This window comes from Neophocaena asiaeorientalis, unplaced genomic scaffold (assembly GCF_003031525.2).
Source record: "Neophocaena asiaeorientalis asiaeorientalis breed wild unplaced genomic scaffold, Neophocaena_asiaeorientalis_V1.1 scaffold449, whole genome shotgun sequence".
In the NCBI taxonomy this organism is placed as follows: domain Eukaryota; kingdom Metazoa; phylum Chordata; class Mammalia; order Artiodactyla; family Phocoenidae; genus Neophocaena; species Neophocaena asiaeorientalis.
The window spans coordinates 1,827,001-1,849,059 of NW_020175027.1; the positions used below are offsets into that span (position 1 = coordinate 1,827,001).

Here is a 22,059-nt window from a genome sequence, read left to right on the forward strand (position 1 = left end):
TTGAGGATTAGGCATAGCGTAAATAAAAAAGAAATAATCTTCTCTTATTTTTGCTTTTAATTGTAAGCAGTCTGGAGCCAAATGCTCTGCTTGTCCATTTTCTATTTAGCCCTGACTTCTCGGGTTTTCATATTGGCGGAATCTTTTTAAATTTTAAAAAAAAATTAATTTATTTACATTTTGGCTGCATTGGGTCTTCGTTGCTGTGCGCAGGCTTTCTCTAGTTGTGGCGAGCGGGGCTACTCTTCGTTGCAGTGCGCGGGATTCTCATTGCAGTGCCTCCTCTTGTTGTGGAGTACGGGCTCTAGAGCTCGTCGGCTTCAGTAGTTGTAGTGCGTGGGCTCAGTAGTTGTGACTCATGGGCTCTAGAGTACAGGCTTGGTAGTTGTGGCGCACGGGCTTAGTTGCTCCGTGGCTTGGTGGAATCTTAAAGAGCTTGTGTTCAGTCATGATTATCTCCTTTTTTGCACCTTTTACTTTTCTCCTTGTTTTTCACACCTGTTAGTAGCATGGAATTAGATGATGAGGAATTGTGTGCTGTAGCTGTAGCTCCTCTCAGCTTTGACTATGAAAATACTACTTTGAAATTAACTTCATATTTAGACAGATAACAAGTTTGTTGATCAATCTGTTATTATTTTTTTTTTTGTGGTACACGGGCCTCTCACTGTTGTAGTCTCTCCCGTTGCGGAGCACAGGCTCCGGATGCGCAGGCTCAGTGGCCATGACTCCCGGGCCTAGTAGCTCCGCGGCATGTGGGATCTTCCCGGACCGGGGCACGAACCCGTGTCCCCTGCATCGGCAGGCAGACTCTCAACCACTGCGCCACCAGGGAAGCCCCAATCTGTTATGTTTTAACAGTTAGTGGGAATAGTTTATAGTGTAGAGCCTTACAGTGTTTTCTTATTTTAAATATATACTTAATGTTTTTCAAACTCAAAATTCTTCAGACTTTAAAATTAAAGTTTTAATAAGTGAACAATATAATGGTGAATAAAGATTTAAAAACTTGTGAAAACCTGATAACCTCACATCTGTCCCCATCTCATTTCCTGAGGTAACTAATGTTAACAGCCCACTTGGTATGTATCTTTCCATACCTTTCTTCCTATTCACAACAACAATCATATTTACACATCTATTAGGGTGTTTTATTGTTTTTGTTTTTTTAATAAATTTTATTTATTTATTAAAAAAATTATTTATTTTTGGCTGCATTGGGTCTTTGTTGCAGTGCACGGGCTTCTCATTGCAGTGGCTTCCCTTGTGGAGCACAGGCTCTAGGTGTGTGGGCTTCAGTAGTTGTGACACGTGGGCTCAGTAGTTGTGGCTCACGGGTTCTAGAGCGCAGGCTCAGTAGTTGTGGTGCATGGGCTTAGTTGCTCTGCAGCATGTGGGATCTTCCTGGACCAGGGCTCGAGCCCATGTCCCCTGCATTGGCAGGCGGATTCCTAACCACTCTGCCACCGGGGAAGCCCCTCTATTAGGGTTTTTTGGTTTACTTTTTTTCTAACAGCTTGAGATATAATTCATATACCATACAGTTCATCCATTTAAAGTACAATCCAATGGTTCTTACTGGATTCACAGTTGTGTAGCCATCAGTACAGTCAATTCTAGAACATTATTATCACCCTCAAAAGAAACTCCTTACCCATTAGCTATCACTTCTTTCCATTTTCTCCCAACCTCTCCAGGTATAGACAACCACTAATCGACTTTCTTTCTTTACAGAATTACTTATTCTGGATTTTTCTTATGAATGGAATTATACAATATATTTGTCTCTTGCGGCTGGCTTTTTTCACTTAGTGTAATGTTTCTGAGGTTTATTCAAGTTGTAGGTTTTATCATATTCTGTCCCTTTTTATGGCTGAATACTATTCCATTGTTTGGATGTATCACATTTTGTTTATTCATTCATCTGTTAATGGACATTTGGGTTGTTTCCACTTTTAGGTTATTATGAATAATGCTGCTGTGAATATCTGTATACAGTATTTGGTGTAGACTTTTAAAAAATTGAGGTAAAATTCACATTACATACAATTAACCATTTTAACAGTTCAGTGGCATTTAGCATATTACAATGTTGTGCAATTACCACCTTTCTCTTTCCAACTAGAGAAAAACATACCATACTTACTAAGTAATCACTCCTTCTCCCTCCATGCCCTGGTAACCACTAATCTGCTTTCTGGCTCTGTGGATTTTCCAATTCTGGTTATCTCATATAAAAGGAATCACAGACTGTTGTCCATTGCGACTGGCTTCTTTCACTTAGCATGTTTTCAAGCTTCAGCCATGTAGCATATATCAGCACTTCATTCTTCTTTGTGGCTGAATAATATTCCACTGTATGGCTATACCACCTTTTGTTTATACATTCATCAGTTCATGGACATTTGGGTTGTTTCCACCTTTTGGATATTGTGAATAATGCTGCTATAAACATTTGTGTGCATGTTTCTGTGAGTACATATGTTTTCATTTCCCTCAGATATATAACTGCTCCTACAAGCCAGATGGTAACTCTGTGTTTAATGTTTTGAGGAACTGTGAACTGATTTTCAAAGTGTACCATTGTTCATTTCCACCAGCAGTGTTATGTGGATTCCAGTTTGTCCACATCTAAGCCAACAGTTGTTGTTATTCTGTTTTTTTGCTTTTTAGCCATCTTAGTGGGTGTGAAATGGTATCTCATTTGCGAATACCAATTTTGATTTACAGCTTTGTTTTTATATACATTTCTGTAATGACTAATGATGTTATACATCTTTTCCATGTGTTTATTGCCTATTTATATTTCTTCTTTGGAGAAATACCTATTCAGTTCCTTTGTTCATTAAAAAATTGGGTTGTCTTTTTATTAAGTGGTAAGAATTTTTATATATTCTAGATATAAAACGCTTATCAGTTACAGGCATACCTCATTTATATACTGGTGTATCACCAATACCCTGTATAGATACTGTGGGTTTGGTTCCAGACCACCACAATAAAGTGAATATCACAGTAAAGTGAGTTACATGAATTTTTTGTTTCCTAGTGCATATAAAAGTTATGTTTACACTATACTGAAGTCTGTTAAGTGTGCAGTAGCATTATGTCTAAAATGTTATGTACATACCTTAATTTAAAAAGATTTTATTGCTAAAAAATGCTAACCATCATCTGAGCCTTCAGCAAGTTCTAATCTTTTTGCTGGTGGAGGGTTTGAAATATTTTGAGAATTACCAAAATGTGACACAGAGACACAAAGTGAACAAATGCTGTTGGAAAAATGGCTCCGATAGACTTGCTCGATGCAAGTTACCACAAACCTTCAATTTTAAAAAACACAAAATCTGCACAGTGCCGCGGTATGCCTGTATATGATTTGCAAATATTTTGTCATTCTATGGTTTTTCACCTTCTTAAAAGTGTCCTTTGACATGAAAAATTTTAAGTTTGAAGTCCAATTTATCTATTTTTTTGTTGTTGCTTATACTTTAGGTGTTATAAATAAGAAACCACTGCCTAATCTAAGGTCACAAAGATTTACACCTATATTGTTTTCTTTTTTCTTTTTAAAAAACTTTTTGACTGTGCCACACAGCATGTCGATCTTAGTTCCTCAACCATGGATCGAACCTGTGCCCCCTGCATTGGAAGCATGGAGTCTTAACCACTGGACTGCCAGGGAAGTCCCCTACACCTATGTTGTTTTCTAAGAGTTTTTACAGTTTTAGTTTTTACAGTTAGGTCTTTGATCTCTTTTGTGTTAATTTTTGTATATGGTATGGGGTTTTTGGTTTGCTTTCACAAAGTAAAATTATATTTATACAAAGTGTATCATATTTTTACTTGACAATACATCCTGGTTATCTCTTCCAGTCAGTAGGTAGCTATGTATTATACTTTTAAAAGTCTGTGGTTAGAAGAAAGGTTTTACTTTTCCAATCTGTACACTTTCCTTCTGGGGCAGTACTTCCTATGAGTCTACCTGCAGTCACCCCTGCCTGCTGCTTTATTTCTTCAGACTCTATTCATAGTAAAACTCTAGACCAGTTACTTTCAGGCTGTAGTTTGCTTTCCATTTTAATAAGGCATCCATCCACTTTGAGATCAACTAATACCCTGCCTGGAACATTCAGTGATGTGTTGGCATTCATATAGTTAAATGTTGTTAGGGAGGCATAATCTAAAATAGATATACCCTTTCATATTAACTATTCATACTCTTTAGACTATTATGAAACTATTGTTTCAAGGTAATATTTTTGTCAATTTGTGTTAGACAATCAGCAGGTGCCTAGACACAGCAATCAGACAAGAAAAAGAAATGAAAGTTGTTCAGATTGAAAGGCAAGAGGTAAAATTGTCCTTATATGCAGGTGACATGATATTATATATCAAAAACCCTAAAGACTCCTCACAAAAGCTACTAGAACTGATAGATGAATTCAGCAAGGTAGCAGGATACAAGATTAACATTCAGAAATTGGTTCCATTCCTTTACACCAACAGTGAAATATCAGAAAGGGAATGTAAAAAAACAGTAACTTTTAAAATTGCAACCTGCCAGGACTTCCCTGGTGGTCCAGCGGTAGAGAATCTGCCTTCCAATGCAGGGGACACAGGTTCGATCCCTGGTCTGGGAACTAGGTTCCCACATGCTTCAGGGCAGCTAAGCCCACATGCCACAACTACTGAGCTTGTGTGCCTCAACTAGAGAGCCCGTGTTCTGCAAACTGCAGAGCCCATGCACTCTGGAACCTGCGAGCCACAACTACAGAGCCCACATGCCCTGGAGCCTGTGTGCCACAACTAGAGAAGCAAAAACCTGCATGCCACAATTAGAGAGAAGCCCATGTGCTGCAACAAAGAGACCATGTGCCTCAACGAAGATCCTGCATGCTGCAACTAAGACCTGACACAGCCAAAAAAATAATAAATAAAATAAATATTTAAAAATAAATAAATAAAAGTGCAACCTGCCAGGTAAACTACTTAGGAATAATCTTCACCAAGGAGGCGAAAGACTTATATGCTGAGAACTATAAAACATTGACAAAGGAAACTGAAGATGATTGAAAGAAGTGGAAATATATCCCATGCTCTTGGATTGGAAGAATTAATATTGTTAAAGTGGCCATACTACCCAAAGCAATCTGCAGATTTAATGCTATCCCTATCAAATTACCCATGACCTTTTTCACAGAACTAGAACAAATAATCCTAAAATTCATGTGGAACCATAAAAGACCCAGAATTGCCAAAGTAATCCTGAGGAAAAAGAACAAACCAGGAGGCATAACCCTCCCAGACTTCAGACAATATTACAAAGCTACAGTAATCAAAACGGCATGGTATTGGCACAAAAACAGACATGTGGGTAAATGGAACAGAACAGAGAGCCCAGAAATAAACTCACACACTTATGGTCAATTAATCTTTGACAAAGGAGGCAAGAATATACAATGGAGAAAAGACCAGCCTCTTTGGCAACTGGAGTTGGGAAAGTTGGACAGGCGCATGTATATCAATGAAGTTAGAACACTCCCTCACATCCTACACAAAACTAAACTCAAGATGGCTTAAAGACTTAAGAATAAGACATGACTCCATAAAACTAGAAGAGAACACAGTCAAAACATTCTCTGACATAAATCATAGCAATGTTTTCTTAGGTCAGTCTCCCAAGGCCATAGAGATAAAAGCAAAAATAAACAAGTGGGATGTAATCAAATTTACAAGCTTTTACACAGCAAAGGAAACCATAAACAAAATGAAAAGATAACCTACAGAATGGGAGAAAATATTTGCAAATGATGCGACTGACAAGGGCTTAATTTCCAAAATATACAAACAGCTCATACAACTTGACAACAAAAAAATAACACGGGACTTCCCTGGTGGCGCAGTGGTTAAGAATCTGCCTTCCAATGCAGGGGACATGGGTTTGATCCCTGGTCAGGGAACTAGATCCCACATGCATGCCACAACTAAGGAGTCCACCAGCTGCAACTAAGGAGCACATGTGCTGCAACTAAATAAAAAGGAGCTGCTGAGCTGCAACTGAGGAGCCCATGAGCCACAACTAAGGAGCCCACCTGCTGCAACTAAGACCTGGTGCAACCAAAATAAATAAGTAAAATTAAAAAAAAAACACAATCGAAAAGTGGCCAGAAGGCCTAAAGAGACATTTCTCCAAAGAAGACCTACAGATGGCCAATAACCACATGAAAAGATGCTTAACATTGCTAGTTATTAGAGAAATGCAAATCAAAACTACAGTGAGGTATCACGTCACACTGGTCAGAATGGCCATCATTAAACAGTCTACAAATAACAAATGCTGGAGAGGGTGTGGAGAAAAGGGAACCTGGTGGGAATGTAAATTGGTGCAGTCACTATGGAAAACAGTATGGAGGTTCCTTAAAAATCTAAAAACAGAGTTGCCAGGGGACTTCCGTGGTGGTCCAGCAGTTAAGACTCTGCACTCCCAATGCAGGGGACCCTAGTATCCCACATGCCACAACTAAAGATCCTGCACGCCACAGTGAAGATCCCACATGTGGCAACTAAGACCCAGCACAGCCAAATAAATTAATTAATTAAAAAAATAGAGTTGCCATATGATCCTGCAATCCCACTCCTGGGCATATATCTGGAGAAAACTATAATTCAAAAGGATACATGCAATAGCTCATTCACTTTGCTGTACAGCAGAAACTAACACAACATTGTAAAGCAACCATACTCGAATAAAAATTATTAAAAAAAAGATACGTACATCCGTATGTTCCTAGCAGCACTATTTACAATAGCCAAGACATGGAAACAACCTAAATGTCCATCAACAGATGAATGGATAAAGAAGGTGTGGTACATATACACAATGCAATATTACTCAGCCATAAAAAAGAATGAAATAGGGCTTCCCTGGTGGTGCAGTGGTTGAGAGTCCAGGACCTAGACATTATCATACTAAGTGAAGTAAATCAGAGAAAGGCAAATACCATGTGATATCACTTACATGTGGAATCTGAAATATGATACAAATGAACTTATTTACAAAATAGGAACAGACTCACAGACATAGAAAACAAATTTATGGTTACCGAAGGGGAAAGGGAGGGAGAGATAAATTAGGAGTTTGGGATTAGCAGATAAAAACTACTATATATAAAACTGATAAGCAACAAGGTCCTCTTGTATAGCACAGGGAACTATATTCAATATCTTGTAATAACCTACAATGAAAAAGAATATATATATTTAACTGAATACTTTGCTGTGCACCAGAAACTAACACAATATTGTAAATCAACTATACTTCAATTAAAAAAAAAGAAAAAGAGCATCTGGGGTAAGAGTTGACTTCACTGCCAGCTAGAGAGGGTTAGGAGCAAACAATCTAAATAAAACAAGATGACTTCTCCGCTTACCAGGCTTCTTAAGCTGTTCTGACCAATTCTTTTCTCCAAAATATACCAGCAATTTTAAGTAAACTCAAACCAATTAAAAAATAAAAACAGGTGCCAACACTGAGATGACACAAGGGTTGGAATTATATAACAAGGATTTAAAAACAGCCATCATAAAGATGCTTCAGTGAATAATTATGAACACATTTGTAACTGAACTAAATAAATGAAAAGCTGGAAACTCTTGGCAAAGAAATAAAGGATATAAAGAAGAACCAATTGTTAATTTTAGAACTAAAATAATACAGTAACCAAAATTTAAAAACTCAATGGATGAGCTTAATAGCAGAATGGAGAGGACAAAGATTCAGTGAACACAAAGATGGGACAATAGAAATTACCCAGTTTGAACAAGAGAGAAAATAGATTGGGGAGAGAAATTAGATGAAGACAACCTCAGAGACCTGTGGAATTATAATAAAAGATCTGACATTCATGTCATAAGAATTCCAGGAGAGGAAAAAGAGAATGGAGGTAAAAAAGTATCCAGAGAAATAATGACTGAAAGTTTCTCAAATTTGGCAAGAGGTATAAATCTACAGATGTAAGAACCTGAGCAGACTCCAAACAGGTAAACCCAAAGTAATCCACACCAAGACACATCATAATCAAACTTCTGTACACTAAAGACAAGGAAAAAAAAAAAAAAAGACAAGGAAAAATATTGAAAGCAACAAGAGAGAAATTAGACCTTACCGATATAGGAGAAAAACAATTTGAATGACCATGGATATCTCATCAGAAACCATGGAGAACAGAAGGAAGTGACACAACGTCTTTCAAAGGCTGAAAGAAAAGGACAGTCAGCTCAAAATTCTTTACCCAGTGAAAATATCTTTCAGGAATAAGGGAGAAATCAGTATTTCTTAGATGAAGGAAAAATAATAGACTACTCTAATGGCTTAAGGGTACCTACTGCTTGGGCCGCAGACGCTACAGGCCGAAGATGAGGCAGGTCCCTGAGCCTCCCCAAACCTTTCTACAAAGAGGTCTCTGTCACAGAGGGCGGCTGAGAGGACTGAGGGGGACCCCAGAGCGTGTGCAGAGCACATGAGCCTGGCCCCAGGTGGGCGCTAAATCAATGGCGAATATTAGTTGAAAAAAGCTGATAACGACTCAACAGTAGGGAATTGAACCTTTTTTTTTTTTTTTATGAAAAAGAATCATTGATTTTTGTCCCCAAATCATATATTGAATGCCTACTGTAATGCGATGCACTATTTTAGGTTCTTGGGACACAATAGAGAACAAGACAGGAAGATCCCTGTTTCTTTTGGAATGTACATTCTAGTAGGGCATGAGACGGAAGTACAGATGAAGAATAAATGAATTTAATAGTTATGTTAGAGAGTGGTGAATGCTATGAGGAAAAAGTAGAGCAGGGGAATGGGGGATGACATTAGATAGAAATGCCACTGGAACAAATTGAGGAGTGACATGAGGCAAAGCCATGAAGGAGGCAAGGGAGTGAGCCATGTGGCTATCTGGAGGAAGAGTATTTCCAGCATGTGAAAAAGCTAGGAGGGAGGCCCAGAGCCAGGAGGGAAAGAGCTAGGAGGCCTGTGTGGTGGAAGAGACTGGTCAGGGGAGACTGATAGGACATGAGGTCAGAGTGGCGGGAGGAAGTAGTGGTACAGATCAGGTTGGGCCTTACATGGCTGTAAAGACTTTGGCTTTACTCTGAGTGAAACAGGAACGTTTGCAAGGTTTCGAGCAGAGGAATGATGTGTTTTGGATAGTTTTTAATAGGGTCATTCAGGCCGCTGTAGAGACTAGATTGGGAGGGAAACAGGGACACCTGTTACTAATAGATCAGGTAATGAACATCACTCAGCCATCAAAAAGGCTGACTTCAAAGATGATGATGACAGCCACTGTGGACGTGCTCACATTTTCTTGCTGAGCCTGGTGAATATGCCAGGCTGTAGGGAGGGCTTCCCAGGTATCATCTCCTTTAATCTCAGGACAACCTGCAGAGGGCAGTGATATCGCTGACCCCGAGGCTCAGAGATGACTGCTCAATAAATACTTGCTACTTAAGTCTTTTATTTATTTATTTATTTATGTAAAATAAACGTAACAAAATTTTAAAAAAGAAGGACTTAAGGAAGTTCTTGGAACAGAAAGGAAATGATAGAAGAAGAAATCGTGGAACATCAGAAAGAATAATGGAAAGAGAAAAAATACGGGTAAATACAGTAGACTTTCCTTGAGCTTCTAAATTATGTTTGACAATTGAAGTACTGTCCCGGTGGCTCTCATCTTTGTAGAGGAATTACTTAAGTTGGTTATATTATAAATGGAGTAAGAGTAAAAGGGACTTAAAGAGAGATGGCTTCTGTACTTCCTTGAACTGGTAAAATGCTGACCTCTATAGACTATGATGTTATATATGTAAAGTGTAATACCTAGAGTAACCATTAAAAGCTATACAAAGTGATACACTAAAAATACTGTAGATAAATCAATTTGCAGTTCTTTTTAAAAAATTGAGGTATAATTAATATATAATATATTAGTTTCAGGTGTACAACATATTTGTATACACTGCAATACGATCACCACAGTAAGTGTAGTTACCATCCATCACCATCCAAAGTTGTAAAAAATATTTTTTTCTTGTGATGAGACCTTTTAAGATTTACTCTTTTGGCAACTTTCAAATATATACTACAATGTTATTGACTATAGTAATCATGCTATACATCACATCTTATAACTTATTTATTTTATGATGGGAAGTTTGTACCTCTTGAGCCCCTTCATACATTTTATGCCTCCCCAACCGCCATTCTGTTGCCTGTATCTGCGGTTTTGTTTTGTCTGTTCATTTCTTTTGCTTTTTATGTTCCACATATAAGTGAAATCATATGTATTTGTCTTTCTCTGACTTATTTCACTTAGCATAACATCTTCAAGGTCCATCCATGCCACAAATAGCAAGATTTTATTATTCTTATGACTGAGTAGTATTCCATTGTGTGTGTGTGTGTATATACACACCACATCTTCTTTATTCATCCATCGATAGACACTTAGGTTGTTTCCATATGTTTGCTATTGTAAATAGTACTGCGATAAATATAGTGGTGCATATATTTGTCAAATTAGTGTTTTCGTTTTCCTTGGATAAATACACAGAAGTGGAATTGCTGGATCATATGGTAGTTCTATTTTTAAGTTTTTGAGGAGCCTCCATACTGTTTTCCACAGTGGCTGCACCAATTTACATTCCCATCAGTAGTGCACGAGTGTTCCCTTTTCTCCACATCCTCACCCACACTTGTGGTTTCTTGTCGTTTTGCCAATAGCCATTCTAACAGGTGTGAGGTGATATCTCATTGTGGTTTTGATTTGCGTTTCCCTGATGATTAGCAAAATACAGTTCTTGAAAAATGTTCAAGTAACCTACAGGAAGGCAGGAAAAAGAAAACAGAAAAAAAAAAACCACTGAGAACAAAACCCCCCACAAAATAGCAGACTTAAGCCCTACCATTTAAAAAATTACATACAATATAAATAGTCTACATACCAATTAAAAGACAGAGTTTGGTAGAGCAGATATAAAAGCATAACCCAATTATATGATTGATGCAACTTGGATACACCTCAAGGGCCTTATGCTGAGTGGGAAAAAAACAATCTCAAGAGATCACATTTTGTATGAATCTGTTTATATAACATTCTCAAAATGACAAAATTATTGAGATGAAGAACAAATTAGTGGTTACCGGGGATTAGGGATATTGAGGGGAGGCGGTAGATCTTTGTGGTGATGGAGTAGTTCTATATCTTGATTGCACTGGTTCTTACACAGATCTACACGTGTGATAAATGGCATAGAACCATACACATTGTACCAATGTCACTTTCCTTGTTTTGTTATGTAAGATTTAACTACTAGGGGGAACTGGGTGAAGGTTACATGGGACCTCTCTGTATTATTTTTGCAACTGTCTGTTGCAAATCTATAATTATTTCAAAATAAAAAGTTGAAAAACCTATAGCAAATATCATATTCAATACTGAAACCTTAAAAATATTCCCTTTAAAATCAGAAAAAAATCAAGGATGCCAGCTATCATTATTTACATTCAAAAGTTTATTGGTAGGCCTAGCCCATGCAATAATATCAGACAAACAATATTTTAGGTTTAAAAAGAGAGAAAAAAATATAATTTTAGATAATATGATTTTCTACCTAGGGAACTGGAGAATCAAGGCATAAATAATAGAATTGAGTTTAGCAGAATTATTAGATACAAGATCAATTTTCAAAAGTCAGCTGCATTTCTATGCAATAAAAATACCATTTATTATAGCAAAAAAGAGTGCCATAGAGAAATCTAACAAAAGATGTATGGGACCATTTTGTGGAAAATTATAAAACAAGATATTAAAGGAGTAAATAAATGGGGAGACATGCTATTTTCAAGTATAGGAAACCTAAATATTTAAAAAATATACAGTCTCTCCATTTGTAGATTTAAATGTAGTTCTGATCAGAGTCGCAACATTAATTTTTGGGAACTTGCCAATCTGATTCTAAAACTTAAAAAGATTTGATTATCATCTGAAAACCCATGTATATAATAGCCACATTAAAAAATCAAAGAGAAAAAAACCTTATTATTTCAACTGATGCAGAAAAGAGTAGTTAAGGCACTGATGAACTAGGCAGGCGTCTCTTGCCTTACCAGGTATCAAGATTTAAAAAATAACATTATAGTTATAGAGTATTTGATATTTAAATGTGCACACATTATGACCAGTAAATAAAAATAAAATGGATGTCAAATTTAGTACAGTATTCTAAGGTTAAAGTAGTGACAGCTGAAGCAGTCTTTGTTACTCTCTAGGTATTAATATCCAAATTCAGAATAAATTAGTAAAACTAGGCTACCAGGATTCTGAGGATTTTATTTTGCAAGTAACACCAAACACAATTTGATGTTTCTTTAAAAGTGAATTGTGCTGGAATTTTACTGAAATCTGGTACATGTAATATGATCATCAAAACATTGTAATTTATGAAAATAGTTAATTTAAAAATGGTAACTGGAATATTTTATGTTTCAGTGTCCTTTCACATCATTTCTTTTACCTCCTCTTCCCCTCATTTTACAGAAACTGGATTGACAAAAATCTTCATTTTCCAGAACAGACAGAATTTTCATTTCTATCTGAAAACCTTGAGGCCTAAGATAGTTATGCTTTTTGTCTAAGGGCCCATGTAATGAAGTGTCAGGACCAAGTCTACAATCAAGACCTCCTTGTTCCTAGGCATTAGCAGCTGCAGCTTTTGCTCCACTCCCATGGGCTTAATGTAGCTTTTTAAAAGTTATCATTGAAATATTGGAATATACTCAGTTTTTAGATGGTGTATCTTCATAATGACAAAGAAAAACATTTTCCTCTATGATTTCTCTCAAGGGCCTGTGTTTATTATTCAAGGGCTAGAGAAGACCCTGAATTAGCAATGATTCCATCCAATTCCAAAGAGATACTTATTGAGCAAACACCATGTAATTAGTCCATTTAAATAGAGCAAATAAACCTAAGACAAATTAGTAAAAGCAGACTTTTGTAGATATAAAATAGGAAAATAACTAATAAAACAAATTTAATGAGAACAACATTGGTAATAAAAGCATTTTTATTAGGAGATGATCTTAACCTGCATGGATTTCCCCTTGATATGCACAGTGTTTTGTGGATGTACCTGCATTTTTCTGGAGAGCAGGTGTGTAGCTTTTGTTAAATTATCAAAGGAGTCTGTAATTTTAAAGGTTAAGACTTTATTGTAACACAGTGATGGGAGGGAAGGCATATTGGCGCAGTTTCGTTGAGGAGTAGGTGATGATAAAAAAGATGGGCTATGCCTGGGAAAAACTGAAAAGGAACAAAATGTATCTACTTCATTTCTGGACTCTCCTGGTATCCTCTGTCCTCCCTTATGCTGTCTTTCCAAAGCAGGAGATTTAGAAAGATTTATTCTTGAAGAAATTAAATAGGAAAAGTTCTGGATTTAGGATACCACAATACCCTTGTTTTAGCCTTTTGCCTGACTAGCCCCCAGGACCTGGCACTCAAAACTCTTAGAGATTTTGTGGGGCTAACGGGTTTTGCCTCTCATTGGACTGAAATACTGCTCTGTACCTTTTTCTCATGTTGTTCCTTCTTCTCTTTGCCTATCTATGTTTTATCCATTTCCTTAATCCCAGTTCTACTTCTATCTACTTGATAACAGCTTTGGTTATTAATCCCAACCTTACTCATCTGTCCTTTCTCTTTGGCATATTTTATCTTAACATTACATTTTGGTTTCTAAGTTGACAGTGAATTACATGATTAGCTCTTTTCCTCCATGTGCTTGCATTGTTTTTGCTGTCTCTCTCACCTTCCTTAGGGTAGTGACTATGTTTTTTTCTTTTTCTTCTCCTCCTCCAGCTGCCTCCATGGTGGCATTCTGGTGGAATGGAAAGAACTAGACTTAGAGTCAGACGACCTGAATCCTTTATCTAGTGCCATTAATTAATCCATGTGATGTTCCCAGTTGATTCTTAATGTGACCCAGCCACAGAACCTCTCTGAACTCAAGTTTCTTCTTACCTGTAAAATGGAGATAAAAAGGAAAATTGACATAAAACCCCAATATCCAAGAATAGGAATGGTCCATTTTGGTGTTCTCACATTACTGGATGTAAACTGTTGTCCTTTAGAACTCCACTGCCTTAGACATTCATGCTCTTCTACTGGAATCCCAACTTCTCTGCAACTTTCTCTAACCAGCTCTGCAACTTCGTTTCAGTCCCTCAAGATTCAAGTTGGGAGCATGTGATTGCTACACCTAGGTCTTTTGCCTTTGGCTTTTGCAGTGAGTTGTAGGGTTCTGCTTCCCCTCTCTCGGGATTTCTTCAGAAGAGGAAGAGTATTTTGGTACTAGGGAGCCCAAAGGGCAAATAGCCACCTCATCCATTTAATGCAGTTTTTCCTTTTTGTTTAACACCATTTTATACATAGTTGTTTTAATCTATAATTCCCTAATGACATGATGTTGAACATCTTTTCATATGGTTACTTGCCATCATTGTATCTTCTTTGGTAAGGTGTCTGTTAAAGTCTTTTGCCCATTTTAAAATCAGGCTGTGTGTTGTCTTACTGTTGAGTTTTAAGAGTTCTGTATATATTTTGGATAGCAGTCCTTTATCAGATGTGTCTCTTGCAAATATTTCTTCTAGTATGTGGCTTGTTTCCTCATTCTCTTGACATTGTCTTTCACAGAACAGAAGTTTTTGATTTTAATGAAGTCCAGCTTATCAGTTATTTCTTTCATGAATTATTCCTCTTGTATCTAAAAGACCATCACATGCCCTAGGTCATCTGTTTTCTCCTATGTTATTTTCTAGGAGTTTTATGTTTTACATTTAGGTCTATGATCCATTTGGAGTTAATTTTTGTGAAGGTCTTTGTCTAGATTCATTTTTTTTACGTGTAAAGGTCCATTTCTCCTAGCCCCATTTATTGAAAAGACTATCATTGCTACTACCATTGTATTCCCTTTGCTTCTTTGTCAAAGATCAGTTGACTACATTTACATGGGTCTATTTCTAGCTCTCTATTCTGTTCCATTGATCTGTTTGTCTGTTCTTTTCCTAATACTATACTGTCTTGATTACTATTAACTTTACAGTAAGTCTTAAAGTTGGTTAGTGTCAGTCCTCCAACTTTGTTCTTTTACTTCAGTATTGAGTTGGCTGTTCTGGGTCTTTATCCTCTCCATATAAACTTTAGAATCAATTTGTCTGTATCCACAAAGTAACTTGCTAGGATGTTGATTAGGATTGCATTGAACTTAAAGATCAAGTTGAGAAGAACTGACATCTTGACAATATTGAGTCTTCCTATCCATGAACGTGGAATATCTATTTCATTCTTTGATAGCTTTCATCAGTTTTGTAGTTTTCTTCATAGAGATCTTATACATATTTTGTTAGATTTATACCTATTTGTTAGATTTACATAAATGGTAATGTGTTTTTAACTTCAAATTTCACTTGTTCATTGTTTATATATAGGAAAGTGATTGACTTTTGTACAGTAACCTTGTATTTTGCAACCGTGCCATGATTGCTTATTTAGTTCCAGAAGCTTTTTGGTTGATTCACTTAGATTTTCTACATAAATGATCATATCATTTGCTCAACATAGAGGACCATGTCATATGCAAGAATAAAAATTTTTTAAAAGGAAGAAGTATAGAGAATAATATATTACATAATCATGTACTCACCACCTAGATTTAACATGTTAATGTTTTTCATATTAGTTAAGGTTAAAAAAATAGTATATTGTGGATAAAGTTGAAGCATCCTTTACAGTCTCAATCCCTTCTCTCCCAAGATATAATCACTCTCAAAGTTGGTATGCAGTTTTTCCTTTCATGATTTTTATTCTAAAACTTGTATATCTATCCATCCATCCATTCACCCATCATACAGAGATATTCATTCCCTTATATTTTCTTCTGAAAATTCTAAAGCTTTGCTTGTCACATTTAGATAATTTAACATTTAATCAATCCCCTAATCTTTTGCTATTATAAACATTGCTTCAACTTATTAGCTGGTATAAACTTCTTTCTGTACCTGTGGAATCTATCTATAGAGTAAATTCCTAAGTGTGGGATTGCTGCTAGGAGTTTTGATCTTTGACCAATAAATATAGTCATGTAAACACAACCATAGTTGAGATACAGACAGTTCCATCACCCCAAAATGTTTCCTTGAGTTTCTTTGTACTGCTGTACTTTCTATTATGGTTTTGCTTTTTCTAGCATGTTATGTAAATGGAGTCATACAGCATGTAGTCTTGTGTCTAGCTTTTTCACTTAGCAAAATTTGCTTCTCAGATTCATTTTTTTGTTGTGTGTATCAGTAACTCTTTCATTTGTATGGCTGAGTAGTATACTATTGTATAGATATGCCACAATTTGTTTATCAGGACATTTGGGTTCTTTCTAGGTTTTTGGCTATTGTCAATAATGTTCTTATGAACATTCATGTACAAGTATTTGTGTGGACATAAATTTTCATTCCTTTGGGGTAAATACTTAGAAGACTAATTGCTGGAATATATGATAAATATGTTTAACTTTGTAAGAAACTTCTAAGCTGTTTCCCAAAATGATTGTTTCATTTTGTATTCTCATCAGCAATATATGAGAGTTCTAGTTGGTCCACATCCTCATTAACGCTTGGTTCTGTCAGATTTGTAAATTTTAGATCATCTAGTGGGTATATAGTGCTATCTCATTATGTTTTTAATTAACATTTCCTTGATGAATAATGATATTGAGCTTCTTTTCATGTGCTTATTTGCCACCTGTGTATCCTTTTTTGGTGAAGTGTCTGTTCAAATTTTCTGTCCAATTTTAAAATTATGGGTTCTTTGCTTTCTTAATATTGAGTTTTGAGATTTTTTAAATAGTCCTTTATCAGTCTTATCAGATACATTTTGCAAATATTTCCTCTTGGTCTATAACTTTTTAACAGAGTCTTTTGAGAAATACATGTTTTAACTTCTGAAGAAGTCTAGTTTATCAATTTTTTTCTTTTAAACTTCATGCTTTTTGTATCCAGTTTAAGAAATCTTTGCCTAATCGCCCAAGGCCAGTAAGATTTTCTCCTATGTTTTCTTCTAGATGTTTTATAGTTTTAGCTCTTACATTTAGTTCTATTAAACTAAATGTAATTTAGTTTAATAGGGATTGCATTAAATCTGTAGATTGTTTTGGGTAGTATGGCCATTTTAACAATATTAATTCTTCCAATCCAAAAGCATGGGATATCTTTCCATTTCTTTAAATCTTCTTCAATTTCCTTTATCAATGTTTTATAGTTCTTGGTGTATAAGTCTTTCACCTCCTTGGTGAGGTTTATTCTTAAGTATTTTTTTTTGCGGTACGCGGGCCTCTCACTGTTGTGGCCTCTCCTGTTGTGGGGCACAGGGTCCGGATGCGCAGGCTCAGCCGCCATGGCTCACGTGCCCAGCCGCTCCGCGGCATGTGGGATCTTCCGGGACCGGGGCACGAACCCGTGTCCCCTGCATCGGCAGGCAGACTCTCAACCACTGCGCCACCTGGGAAGCCCTCTTAAGGATTTTTTGATGTGATTTTAAACGGGATTTTTTTTTACTTTCCCTTTCTGATATTTCATTGTTAGTGTAAAGAAATGCAACCAATTTCTGTATGTTAATCTTGTATCCTGCTACCCTGCTGAATTCATTTATCAGTTCTAATAGTTTTTGTGTGGAGTCTTTAGGGTTTTCCGTATGCATTTAGTATCATGTCATCTGCATATAATGACAATTTTACCTCTTCTCTTCCAGTTTGGATACCTTTAATTTGGACAGGAACTCTTCTTGATATCTGCTTATTCCCAGAAAGAAGTTACTTCTCACTCTTGTTTATAACCTGTTGTCCTGGGCTTCCCTGGTGGCCCAGTGGCCCGCGTACCGCAGAAAAAACAAAAACAAAAACAAAAAAAACCTGTTGTCCAGATCTGGCCTGTTAAGGTCTTCTTTTGGCATGAGTGGAATGAGGGAGTTCCTATGATGGGTTTTAAATAAGGAACATAAATAATTTAAACCTTAGAAAGTTATCTGACATGAAATTGGGTGCCGTAGGAGTAATTTAGTTACCTCTACCTCTTCGTCAGGAAGCTGTAAGAGATTTCTGCATGGAGTATGAGATTAGATTGGATGACTTTTAAGGGCCCTTCTAACTCTCTGCATTCAAGCTTTGATCAGAAGTCCCAGCTTCTTTTCTCTAATGACTTAGACTTAAAAATCTAGTCCTAACTCTAGTGGCACATAGTAGTTACTCAATAAATGCTGGTTAAATAAATTAACTTGCAAGAATTCTTCACAGTGTCCTTTTTCTCTCTCTTGCAGTTAAAAGAGCCAAGTTCCAGGGTTCACCAGGTAAGGCCAGCCTTTAATTATTATGTTCTTCTCCCCATACTTGCTGTGATTTAAAAACATTCTTTCAAAAAATCATTAATTTCATTTGATTCATTGGTTAAATTAGTTAAATTCACTAAGTTCATTAAATTAATTAAAAATCAGTATGGGAAGAGATTGGTCAAGGGGGTACAAAGTTTAAGTTATGCAAAATGAATTATTTCTGGAGAGCTAATGTACAACAATGTATCTATGGTTAACAAGTATTGTATACTTGAAATTTGCTAAGAGGGTAGGTCTTAAGCGTTCTCAACACACACACGCACAGAAAATGCTAATTATGAGGTGGTGAGGAATGTGAATTAGCTTGATTGTGGTGATTATTTCACATTGTATACGTATATAAAATCAAGTTGTGCACCTTAAATATATACACTTTTTAACTGCCAGTTACACTTCAAAAAGTTGAAAAAAAACAGTGCTGTTGTAAAACATTAAAGAAATCTATATCAATCTGGTAAAAAGTTAGTCTCCTTACCTCTTGGTCAACTCAATTCTGCTTCTCAAAAGTAACTATTTTGAGGCTTTTATATACCTTTTCAGAGTTTTACTGTGTATGTGCATGTATACACTAATGGATCAGCTACACATGTCTTTGTGCAACCTGCTTTTTTTCCAACAACATACCATGAAAGTCTTTCCTTGTGTATACATATATCTGGTTCTTTCTTTCAAAGAGTTGTACACACACTACTATATTTAAAACAGATAACCAACAAGAACCTACTGTAAAAAAAATAGTGTCCAGGATTTTGTTGTACCCTAGGTCCCTTATTGAATATTCAGGTCATTTCAATTTTTTTGCTATTATAAGCAATAAATGTTCTTGTGCATTTAACATTGCCTGCTTTTGAAAATGTATCTGTATGCTAGAGTCTAGAAGTAGAGAATTGTTGGGCCAAAGGTACGTATTTTAAACAAATTTGGTAGCTGCTGCCAAATTGCATTTCTGAAAAATTTTGCTAGCTTATACTCAGACTAAAAGTATGTGGGTGTCTGCTTTCCCAAATCCTTATCAACATTAGATAATATGAAACTTTTTAATCTTTGCTCATCTGAAGGTGAAAATGGTATCTCCTTATTTTAATACACATTTTCTTAACTGAATGTCAAGTTAGTTATAAAGACTTACTCTAGTTCCTTCTGGGGGCAAAAGGAGGGTACTGTGGATTATGGGGAAAAAAACACGATTGGGAACCCAAGAAAATCTGAAAAACCAAATCTGGGTGCAACAGGAACTAAAGCAGTTTCTGGGCCTACTGCTCTCTCCAGTGGCTCTGGGTTAGGGCTTCTCTTCTTTCTGAAAAGCTTTTCTGCTCTCCTTTCTCATCCAGCAGGCTTTTTATGCTTACCTGTCTTGCACACACCCCATAGTGGCTGCTCCAATAGAATTTATATGCCTCTCCTTCAAGCTTCAGCACCAATCAATTGTTACTATTTCTTTGTTTTCCCTACTGAAAATCTTTTGAGAGGGAATCATATTGGTCTCAGCTTTTGGTCAGCTTATGAATTGGCTGGCTGCTTTTGGGTGGCATCTCCTTTTGGTCTGGTCAGCTATGGTTGGACATGGGGAATGGAGTACAAAATCCTATGATAGAAAACAGCTTAGGGGTATACTGCATTGCTACTACCAGATATGGATGGGAATTCCCTCATGTGGGTGGGCTTGTATCCTCATATATCTTTGGTATAATTGTAGAATAATTGTAGGTATAAGACTGCATAGTTTTTTATGATACTTAAGAGAAAGATTTACTTTCTGCTAGAAGTGCATGACAGTGCCCATCTTCTCACACCTCTAACACAGGTAATTGTTTTAAGCAATCTTTGGCAATTTGATGAGTCAAAAATGATAGTCTGTTTTTTTTCATTTTATAAAATTATGATTAACTTCTTACATAGAGAAGTGAACTCTCAATTCAGTGTCCCTCATCATGGCTGATACAAAGGAAGTAACAAAATGTGCTGTGTTAAGTCTTAGGTCAGATTTCTGAGTTTTGAGATCCAGGCCGCTTACCTTTGTTTGGTACTCAATTTATACTCTCAGGTTAGAGAATTTCCTTTTTCTGACTCTGTGATAATATATATTTTTTTAATGTAAGTTGTGCTTTAGGCCAGGGTGAATAGATCAAGCTTGAAATCCGTTTCCTTTATGAGGATTTTTCCTCAATTCTTGTCCCTGTAAACAAATAGAGGTAACTCTTTCCTCTTCTGCCTTCCTTTAGCACTTTTTTGCTTTCTCTGTGGTACTTATTTCTTTATACATTTTATTAATTTGCATATCTTATCTTTCCTGTAAGATCAATTAGATTATTATTTTTTCAAACTGCAGGTGGGCTATAAAGTCAATTTAGTTAGTTATTAATATTTTAAAAATTATAATAAAAATATCAATGTATCACATCTTGTATTTCATAAAGCTTTTGTTTTTGTTTATATGTGTGTATATATGTATCTACTGGTCAAATATAAAATATAGTCCTTAAATTTGAAAAACACTATTGTAGATTATGCTTTTGAGAATAGAATGTGTTTTCTAATTTTTCTGTACCTCTCTGCTTAGAATGATGCTATATTGTACAATATATAATTCCATTTTTTCTTATATATACTGTAATATGGACATTACTTAATTCCAAGGGTTTTGTGAGACTGGATAACCATCTGAGCACTAAGTATTGTATCTTTGGTTTGCATTTTTTCAAAGACAAATTTAACACATATGTGACCCTGAAAGTGCAAAATGTGAAGAGCACAACTGTAGCAGTCCGTGGCGATCAACCTTCCTGGGAACAAGATTTTATGTTGTAAGTACTTTGCAGCAGCAGCAGCATGCCTATAATATTTGACAATATTTCCAAGGTAATCACATTGGATTAAACAAGTAGAGGCTGAAGATTTTGTGTATATCTAAGACTTATAAAATACGTTAAATATTAAAAAACACATTTTAATAGCATGTTAAATATTCTTTTTGAAAACTAGAGAAAGGAACAAATGAGGTGTGTGGTAGGTAAAGTACATCTACAGTTTTGTTGTCTCCCAATTTGTAATCTATTTTCAGAGGCGAATTATGAATTCAAGTAAACGCTCAGTTTACATGGGTGAAAACACTACCTAGTCAGATTTTCCTAGTGGTCAGAATTAGGTATAGTATAACATACTGAGCATGATATTAAACCTAACTTAATCTTTCTTTGATTCTCAGAAGGCTTCTTGAAGGAATGTGGTTATGCATGTGAGGACTGTGTTTGTGTTTCCAAGTCACCTGCTTTCGAAGATGAGGATGTCTGTGCTTATAATCCTTTTGCTTTACGGAGTAAAATGTTCTACCTTCATCTAATTAATAAAAATGAGTAAATATTAGTAGAATTGCTTGCATATGACACAAAATTTAGTATATTATGATTGTAAGCTCTGGCTTTAAAAACTTGCTATTTCCTTTTTTCCTCTTAAATTTCAGCAATTTTTTTTTTCTGCTCTAGGAAAGGGAACAAAAATGTACAATATCATTTTGAAGGGCTGACCAAATCACTTAGCTTCTCTGAGTGTCAGTTTCCTTATC

The 22,059-nt window shown here is 36.0% G+C and overlaps 1 protein-coding gene across 1 annotated transcript in view; it reads left to right on the top strand.

Annotated features, from left to right (window-relative positions):
* Positions 1-22,059, top strand: part of UNC13B (unc-13 homolog B) — a 210,935-nt gene that overhangs the window by 29,172 nt on the left and 159,704 nt on the right. The window contains exons 2-3 of the mRNA XM_024763008.1: positions 18,426-18,455; positions 21,202-21,301. Coding sequence (XP_024618776.1) covers positions 18,426-18,455; positions 21,202-21,301 — 130 coding nt within the window. The remainder of the gene's footprint in view (positions 1-18,425; positions 18,456-21,201; positions 21,302-22,059) is intronic.